Raw genomic sequence first — 9,821 nt, forward strand, 5'->3', positions numbered from 1 at the left:
TACTATGCCCATAGGACATTTGGGCTCAAATTTTACATGATAGCACCACAATACTCACTTTTTTGACTCACAGGTTGCAGGTGTGAGGGGAGAGAATGGCAGATATGGGCGAAGGAGAGCTAATAAGGCCACTAAAATGAATCTAAGATTAAAGATTGACTAGACATAATGAATAAATAAATATAATTTAGAATCACTAAGAACAACTAAACTAAGGTAAAACAGAGACAAGGCTGATGTCTCTAAGGAACTAGAAACTAAGGAACACAAAATAATAATGAAACTAGAATCCATAAAATAAAAAAAACTCAAAACAAACTATTACTAATTATTTGCATATTAAAATGTTAAAAGTCACTCAAACCTGTTTAGTGTCTATTTACTGATACCCCCTATTGCAGCCATCTGCCTACAGATACCCTCAATCTAGTCCACATTCATGAAAACCAAGCTGACATTAGCAATAAGACTTTGAGGAAAAAAATGCTCACAGACAAAACAATCAAACAAAGAAGTCTAGCAGGAATGATTCAATTAGGGCATAATTTAGCACATGTGCAAACCAGCCATGTATCTGACAATGATCATCATTTCTAGAGAGGTAACACATTTGACAGCACAATAAGCTCTTAATGTAATTTAGGTTTGTCTGCAGCATCTGAGGCATAATGGTGTCAGATTGGTCTTATGTTGGACTCAGTGGGTTCATGAGAGAACCCACACACGTCACGTCATTCTGCTTTACAAAAGCCCAGCTACCCAGCCTCATGGATATCAAACCACTCCTCTACAGTGACACACTTTAGATAGACTGATTTCACATAAAATGATGTTTTTCCGAGCCTTTTTATCTGTTTACATTGATAATTTCCTGCTTACGACATTTAAGATTTGAGCACAGAAACCACATCAATAACACAACGTATTTAGCAGAGAAAACTCAGCTTAATTAAAAGTATGTTTAATACCCGTTTAAAGGTTGTTACCTTTAAAAGGTACTTTTACTTTGAGTAAGAGCCTCTTCAGATCCCATATTCCAACTTATTAAAGGTGCCCGTACATTTGATTATTGCAGAGCTCTTGACCTACCTCCGAATGCTTGTGTTTTGGAAAACACAGCAGATATCTGATATTTTAGGGCCACCTGGTTGGGAAAAAAAAATCCTAGTGAGTTTGCCTGTTGATGTACAAGTGGGCGTGTATATGTGCGTGGTTCCCGCTCGTGTGATGCCCGAAGAAACGTCTGTCTCCCAGTCGGCCTCTCTTAAGGCGCAGCAGCAACGCAGACCTCTTGCCAATGAGGGTGTATGTTCGCACGTGTTTTCTGTGCTTGCACACTTAAGCCGTCCAAATGTTCTCCACTGAAGAGAGATCCAAGAACATGACTCAAACGTCACACCTCCTCTGTTGCTATCTTACTGTCGCTATCTCTTTCACACAAGTCCTTATTTTCATCCCTCTGTCAGCGGTGAGCTCCGTTTTCCAGTCCTGGTTTGACATCAGTGACTTTTAGGTGTCCTTTTCTTGCACACCTACATATTTATTATCTACGTATTTACACAGTGGCCATTCTCTGTATTCTTTGACAGAAGTGATTATGTATGAGTCCAGCGTTTGGTAAGATAACATGAGACACAATCAGACGTCTTAAATTTTTTTAAAAAGGAAAAGAATGACTGTTGCCGTTGCCCTAAATTCACTTTTATTTGTGTTTTTTGTATGTGCTCTACGTAAGCAAGCTAGTTATTATTTCAAAGTTGGCTATTATTTAGCTTCCCTGCATCTCACACACAACAAACAAACAATTATTGCTCGGGAGCACATCAAAAGATTTTATTCTCTCGGCTTCGTCGTGGAGCAGACCTCAGTTCTTACTGGCTGCTGAAAATGACACAAGAACAACTGAAAGGCAGAAGTACCCTGAGGGGAATTTTTACAGCAGAACATTGTAAATAAATCAAAGAGAGAAAAAAAATTCTCAGAAGATGAGCTTGGTTTAGACAGCAGCTCCAGAGCAAACCTGCAGACAATGTCAAACTGGCTACATGAAAGACTGAGAGAAAAGACCATGAATTCAAACTCTGTTTTTTTTTTTGTTTTTTTTTTTTTGCAATTACATAAAGCAGCCTAAAAAGGACTCAAGCATAAGTGTGCAAATGTTTAAAGAAAAACACGGAGCATGACGTCAAGGTGCTGTAGCAAAACAGGAAACGTGTGAAAACTGGAGCACAGACACACTCAAGTAAAATATCTGTGGGGTGGCATAAATTCAACTCCTGAACACAAAATAAGATGAATAACTTGCAAATTGCACTCGCACATGCGAAGGTGAGAACGCATGAATGTGTGTGGGGAGAGGAGGGGAAGCGAGAGCAGCAAGGGCCCAGCAGGTGGAGAGAAGTGTGACAGAATAGTGACGCACTCAAACAAGCGCAGAGCTTTTCCACCCTGTCTCTGCACCGCTCCTTCTCTTCGACAAGTTAAATTGGGAGTCATTAATATTCATCTATTCAACATAACTGAGGCGTCGACAGACACTCGCTCGCAACCGCTCCCTCCAACTCGCTCACATTCCTAGAGATAATGTCCGTTCTGACTGCTGAGTGACATGGATGGCGTCCAATCAAACCCACACAGTTTATATGTACTCTACAAAAAAGGTGCGTCATGGAATTTTTTTCCCCCCTGCCAAACAGAAGCTCAGAGACCAATGGGAATCTAAAAGATGGGGCGAGTGATGCGCTGGTTTCGTCCTTATATAGGCATGACAAACTGGAGTAAGACATTTCTGAGTGAGCTTTATGCCACAGAGAGCAAACTGTGTGTTTGCAGGATGAAAGGGTTGTCTGCTTGCTTGGGATGCAATCTGCCGGAAACATATTGTAACTTTTAATGAAAATGAACTGATAATTTATTTTAGCAACTGCATGACGTGAACGCATAGGTTTACAAGTGCAATGTGTCAGAGTACAAAAGACCTGCTGTATCAATGTAATATGTAAAGCATTGCAAAAGTATTAGTTTGCGGTAAACTTTTTAGAACTTTGTCGAGTTAAAGACAAAAACACGTCCCAATAAATGAATACCCCTTTATCGGGGTACAAATGTACAAATGTAATTGGGGTAGATGCTCAGGTTTTCGTCCATTTTTCTTCACAAAATATACAGAATGGAGATTGTCTGTGAGCATCAATTTATAACTTGCGCCACAAACAAATTCTTGATTAGATTCAGATCCATACTTTGACTTTTCCATTTCAACATATAAATATCCTTAGATCAAAGGACGCAGAGGACGCCAGTTGTGTTTGTAGGGTTGTGTTTCTTATTTTGCCGTTGCCAATTTAAAATATGACTTCTTATGACTGTCTTTCAACAATGGCGCTTTAGCTTGTCATTCTTTCATAATTGCTACATCTGTTACCTTGTCATAACATTCTCCCACCTGAGCTACTGATCTCTGCAGTTCCTCCAAAAACGTATTTGTTACTTCTCTTGTTGACCTTTTTCTTGCCTGACCTTTCTGATTCAGTGGATGGCCATGTATTGGTTTGCAGTTCTGCTATGCCCTTGCGAATGCTGGATTGCACAGTGCACTCAATGCTTTATCCATTGTTTTTGAACAATGTTGTTCACGATACTGCCAAAGATATTCCCTCACCCAGGTAAATCATTTCAGGTGCTCAGATCATTCACATATATCCAACATCTAGGCATGCAGACTGCTACTACCTAAGTTTGTAAAACAATTAGTCACTTTCAGAAGTCTGATTATATGTTATCTGTGCAATAAATGTCGTGGTTTTGCAGATGCCAGGAGAACAGCTCTTGCCAGAGTCGTTTCAGTGAAACACGCCACTTTGCACAAAATGCAAATTGGAGGGACAGCGTGGATATTTTTATTCCAAAATGTGCTTTTACAGTTCTAATGGCATATAATTCAGATTACAACAGGTGGTTTTAAAAAGTAGTAGAAATGTGTTTTTACAATGTTAAACCTCTTTGCTAATAATATTGTTTATTGTGAAATATACCTGAAAGCAACATTACTCAGTAAAAAATATATAATTTTCCTGTTGCCTCTGAACCTTTCAGATGTTGTTTGGGAAATGGGACAATTGTTGTCCATGTGTTAATATAGAAGAAACTTTTGTTATTCAACTTCAGCTCATGAAAGTTTAATGAAAAAGTTTTAATTAAGCAGTCTATAAATTGAAGTGAAATTCTTGCATTTCCAAACAGTGCTTGCCAGGTAGATGTATTTAAGCTCATGTTGCACTGTAAAAACTGACAATGAGTGACTTTTTTTTTGTAACTCGTGATGGCATGGCCTCACGTAGAATGACAAGATCATTTTGTCAATAAAATTACATTAATCTGTAAGCTAATAATTTAGATTGAATTATTTACATTATGTCTTAATGTGTATTAGTCCCATTTAAGAGAAAGATAAGATTCCTGCTGCTTGAGTTTGGTTTAGATTCACTGAGCAGAGAACTGCAGCCCTGCTCACTTTCTGTTACTTCTTTTGCTTTTATTAATAGTTGTGTAACTGAAAGGGATGGTCAGCTGCCTGCAAACACAAGGCCAGCAGTCTCTGCTTGTCTGTGTGACGGTGTGTGTGAGTTTGCGCATGTGTGTGTGTGTGTGTGTGTGTGTGTGTGTGTGTGCGTGCTGTCCTCTTTTTGCTTTGGGTGCTTGACTGGATATTTGCCAAGACATAGAATAAAACTCCCACACGAACAGACTTTGTTAAAACAAGTATGAATTTATTCTTTCAAGAACATGTCTTTTTCTTTTACAGTAAAAATAAATAACAAGTCAGTGTTTAATATATTAATGACTATTTCTCTCTTCAGATACAAAACATAAAACATGCAGACTGTCAAACTAACAAAGGAAACTTTGGGGGGAAATGGTATAACTGGCACTTTGGTCATCTGAAAGTGACGTAATGGTCACTAGAGAGCACCCGGGCTCAGTTTGACCTCCTCTAGGAGACTTACTAAACAGCAAGATAGCACTGAATATTTCCCACAGGCTTTCCTCATTGTGGCGAGAAATATCAAAGGAGTGAAGAGCACCAGCTCTCTGATTGCATCTGTCTGCATGTGTGAAGATTTCTAACATCACCACCTACTCTTTCACTCCTACTACATCCTGGCCTTCCCCTGATAACCTTCGTTGAAGAATCTCTTCCACTACCTTTGAGGGATCGAGATGGCTTGAAATAAAGAGTGTAACATGAGGTGAGCAGAGAGAGGAAATAAAGGCATCGTTGTACATCAGCATCGCCTTTGTTCCCTCAGTGTGGATGCCTATATTTGGAAACTTCCTGCTTCAGCTTTAACTCTTTCTGCTTCTTGATCAAAATGTCTTTCAGCCTCAGAATCCCCTGCTGAACTTGACTTTTTTGGAAAGTCTAATCTCCGCCAGCTGCACGGGAGTCTTAAATTACTGGCTCCGGATTCCTGTGTTGCTCTCTTAGTTTGCTCACAAAAAGCATCCAATTTACACCTCGTCTGTCCGTTTGGCGCAACCCCTTGGTGAGTCAGTGAAGTGCTAAATCTAGTGACGTATTTGCCTTTGCAGAGTTGCCAACTTGTGAATCCATTCATTGCCTTTGATGCACACTTACAGATGCCTGTTATAGCCAGCGCTGCCCATGTGACTGTGTGGTCAGTTCTTTAGGTCCACAAGCTCTTTAGTCACGGTTTTGTCACCCAACAGCAATCTGCTACTTTTGTTTGTATCTTATATTTTTTGCTTTACCATATTCTCTCCCACATTCATATTGCTTCAAAATCACCAACGGCCCACAAAAAGAAAAACCGTTCCAGTTAGAAGATATTCATCAAAGAGAGGCATGATGCAGGAAATATTCAGTATATCTTTTATATCAAGATCATTCATTGGCATTCAAGTTAACAATCATCACACATTATATCAATATGTCACAGAAAGACATCCAAAATCAGAAATCTCCAGCTTTCCGAAAGAAAGCATTCTCTCCATGTGGTTGTCGCTAAACAACACCATATTTACAGAGGGTGGTGAATGGAGGACTACAGGTGAACCAGATTTATTACTTATCTCCTGCAGGTTGCTGCTTCTACTGCCAGCACTGACCTTCTTCTCCCACTCTTATTGCTGCTCAAACGCTCTCCCTCCCTCCCGTCTGCTGTCCCTGTCATCTTGGATTCCCCTCTGTCGTCTTTGTCTTCACAGTATTTTTGTGCTCCTGTCTCTTCCCTGCTTCACTGTGCATGGTGCTCTGTCAAGTAGAGGCACAAGCCTTCACAGTTTTCCTGGATCCAAATGAAAAGTGATTGTGCTGGACCACAAAGTCAGCCTGAACACTCGCACAACACAAACCTATTTACATGACACTTTAAGTGGTTACAGTAGTGTAATTACTGTACACTGTTTCTAACAGTAATCGTAGTATTCATAGCAGCCAGGTAGCTGGATGCAGTAATAGCACTAGTAGTATTGACTAAAGTTGAGGTGACAGAATTGACAACATCGTACACAACTGCTATCAAATTGCCTTCTTACTGGTGATGGACTCAGCCCTCGTAGCCCTGCTTACAGGGAGTCGCAATGCAGGTAAGGCACAGAAAGCCATACCTGGTGATCATTGTAGATGATTGTAGATGAAGAACTCTTAGCAGCCCTGAATAAGTGTTAAGCCCTATAGGTGGTAGATTAAGAATCTAGCCATTCCCCCAATCTCCCATGCTGTTCCTTGAGGAATACCTGACAGCAGAGTGGGCAAAGGGGGTATAAAGAGTCTAACAGGGTTCCTTCAGCCTCTAAAACAGGCTGGAAGGGAAGGGGTGTGGCACTAAGAGTTCAATTCAGCCAAATAGTAGGTGGAGGCAGATGGTGAACACAGAGAGGGCTAGTAGAGAGAGTAAAGAGGGTGAGGATGATCTGGGAGGAGAGGAAGATGGAGGCAAATCAAACTCAGGTGGACATTCGAGCTCAAAGCACCGCACTGAGACACCTGGTTCTTCATTGCCGTAGTTTGCCCAGTACTCTTCAGGGTCAAGTTTGGGCAGAGCCAGCTCTTCATCCGCCAATTCATACTTGACCACCGAAGTGGTTGTAGAAGGACCTTTTCCATACAAGCCAGCCTTGACAGTCTCTGATGACTTCTCAAAGATGCCTTTTGTGGAGGACTGGGGCTTGTTTTTGTGGAACCACCAGCGGGTCTTGGTGCTGAAGGTGGTGGTGGTGGAGCCAGCAATGGAGCCAGGGTCAGGCAGGGGGCAGAGGGCGAAGTCCATCTCTCGGAGGAAGCGGAGATCCTGGCCACGGCGAATGGAAGGAGAGGCACAGATCACCTCGGATGATGAGACGCGGGCCTCACGGAACCACTCCCACAGGGCACGGGCCTCACAGCCGCAGGACCAGGGGTTGGCATTGAGGCGGAGGAACTCGATGCCCTGGGTGTCCCTCAGGGTCTGGCTTGGCAGCTCGGCCAGGGAGTTGTTGAAGAGGAAAAGCATCGTCAAGCGGCCCAGGTCGCGGAAGGCGCGGCGGTTCACCTGACGGATGCGGTTGTCATGGAGGAGAAGCCGGTCGAGGTTGACCAGGCCACGGAACACATTCTCTGAGAGGGTTCGGATCCGGTTGCCATGGAGAAACAGCTGGCTCAGGTTGATGAGGTCAGAAAAGATGTCATCTTGCAGGAAGTGAAGGTTGTTTTCCTGAAAACCAAGAAAAGAAGATAAGCAAAAAAAAAAAAGAACTCACCGTATCTGATCTGGAATGTGGGTAGCACGTGCACAGTGTGGGCAGCTGCACGTGTATGTGAATCAGAAATGTGAGAGCAGCAATGTGTCTCTAGCGCCCCTACCTGCAGGTAGAGGAACTGTAGGCTGTAAAGCTTGTGGAAGATGTCATGGGGCAGGGCAGTGAGCCGGCAGCGGTGCATGTGGAGGCTCTGGAGCTTCTCAAGGCCGCGGAAAGCTCCCCCTTCAAGCCTGTGAAGGCCGGGGTTGTCTCCCAGATCCAACTCCTCCAAGTCCCTCAGCTCACTGAAAGCACCTGCCTCAATCCATGTGATGTTGTTGGAGAACAGCCACAGAACCTACAAGAAGACGTATAAAAATCTTGAGCTATTTTTTTTCTTTAGATTTAAATGCTGGGAAAATAAAATACAATTAAAACACGTTTAGAAACTTTTTTTTTTTTTTTTTGCCCTCCTACCTGAGTTCCGAAGCCAAAAGAGCCAACTCTGAGCTCCGTAATCCGGTTGTTCTGGAGGAACACGCGCTGGGACTCGTACGGCACTCCCACGGGGACGGCGGTGAAGTTCTGCGCCTGGCAGCTCACAGTCATGGGCGTCGGGTAACACACGCAGTGGTGCGGACACGCCGACGCCGGATTTGGCTTGCCGAGGATCAGCCAGACCACCAGCCAGAGGGAGAGACCGTCTGGAGGAGAGACAGAGAAGAGAAAGAGGTGAGAGCAGTCCGTGGTGCTGAATTCATCCTCTTTTATCCAGTGCAAATAGCATGGACGGTTCTGACGTTAAAGCAACTGCACTCATTTGAAATATGTGTTTAATTCTCCAGTTTCAATAAAGAGCTTGAATACACGGAAACTTCAGCTAAAAGTTACAGTTTCCAAAAGAATACACACCTCGGAGTTATGCCTATGACACTTACGCACTCGCTCTGACCATTACGCACCACATGGCCACAAAACCGCTCAGTCAAAACACAACATTTCTGAGACTTTAGTAAAACTCGTTTCTACTTCTACCAATACGAAAAACGTGCAATTACAAATAAGACGGAAATTATTAATGGGAAATTCATCTGTGGTTCTGAATAGTAAAACGTTCATCATCCATCCATTTTCTCTGCTTATAATATACATCACAGAAATCACATATATTTTCATATAAAACTTAATGCATTCATGCACAATTTTTATCATAGAGCAAACACGTTTCAACTCCAAGTACAATCCAAGAAATGTCCCCAACCAAAGACCGAAAAGGAACTTACTTCTGCAGTTGCGCATGATGGAGCTTCGTCGGCTCCGAGAAATAGAAGAGTTGTCCATCCTGAACCAAAGCCCAAAGCGAGTTAGCCTGAGAGGGCGAAGTAAAGCCTTGCTATCTCCGCTGATGCTCTGGTTCCCGAGTCGGAGCGACTGAGAGTGTGCCGGCTGATGGCCACCACTGTCCCATATATACTCCAGCATGCCGTAGTTGCCTACGGCAGTGGGCACCGTGGAATCTCCTACGTCACTGCTCGGGGGTCATGAATGAATGAGGGCGGCGAGAAAACGGAAAGGGGAGGGGCCGACCGCGAGGGGATTCTCGAGAAGAGCTTCTACGCGCGTAAAAGGCTGGTTGGAGACGTGCGCTCAGGACTGGGAGGAGGAGATTTTCTCGACGCACATTGGTGATGGCAGAGAGAAGGAAGGGTGGGAGCATGTGTGTGTTTGTGTGTGTGTTTGTGTAAGAAGAAGATGAGGGAGGCGGGAGCAAGCCAATAAGGCACGGTGCCCGGTAATGATGACTGGGCTTTGTGGAGGAGCGGAGGATGGGTAGCAGAGGCTTGTTTCCTGGCTTGCGTTCACAGAGACTGTTATGGTCTGCTTCCGGCGCGCTGCGCCCAGACAGAGTGATACAAAGAAGAAGAAAAAACACTCCTATAGATGGTTCTGTCCGAGGGAAGGAGGATGCCCCCGAGTTATGATTAAGCCACAAGATAGCGAGTCACACCAAACAACCGCAATTGAAGAGAATTTTGTTGTGCTTAACTGCGGCATGCGCTGTCATCCTGTTTGTGGTTTAA

At 43.4% G+C, this 9,821-nt stretch overlaps 1 protein-coding gene across 1 annotated transcript; it reads right to left on the reverse strand.

Moving 5' to 3' along the window:
- Nucleotides 1-4,748: 4,748 nt before the first annotated feature.
- On the reverse strand, nt 4,749-9,304 carry rtn4rl2a (reticulon 4 receptor-like 2 a). The gene is made up of 4 exons (XM_015007737.2): nt 9,024-9,304; nt 8,218-8,444; nt 7,865-8,098; nt 4,749-7,715 (listed from the first exon to the last, which is right to left on the reverse strand). The coding sequence occupies exons 1-4, from the start codon at nt 9,220-9,222 to the stop codon at nt 6,861-6,863; spliced, it is 1,515 nt and encodes a 504-aa protein (XP_014863223.1). The 5' UTR covers nt 9,223-9,304; the 3' UTR covers nt 4,749-6,860.
- Between the last annotated feature and the right edge of the window lie 517 nt (nt 9,305-9,821).

This window comes from Poecilia mexicana, unplaced genomic scaffold, assembly GCF_051168715.1.
Source record: "Poecilia mexicana isolate PSO_F unplaced genomic scaffold, ASM5116871v1 scaffold_1, whole genome shotgun sequence".
Classification (NCBI taxonomy): domain Eukaryota; kingdom Metazoa; phylum Chordata; class Actinopteri; order Cyprinodontiformes; family Poeciliidae; genus Poecilia; species Poecilia mexicana.

Excerpts from the sequence above, each read along its gene's own strand:
- rtn4rl2a (XM_015007737.2), bottom strand. The coding sequence starts at position 9,222 with ATGCTGGAGTATATATGGGACAGTGGTGGCCATCAGCCGGCACACTCT. Across the intron at positions 8,445-9,023 it reads CATCATGCGCAACTGCAGAA|ACGGTCTCTCCCTCTGGCTG; the intron begins GTAAGTTCCTTT and ends TCTCTCCTCCAG. Across the intron at positions 7,716-7,864 it reads TACAGTTCCTCTACCTGCAG|GAAAACAACCTTCACTTCCT; the intron begins GTAGGGGCGCTA and ends CTTGGTTTTCAG.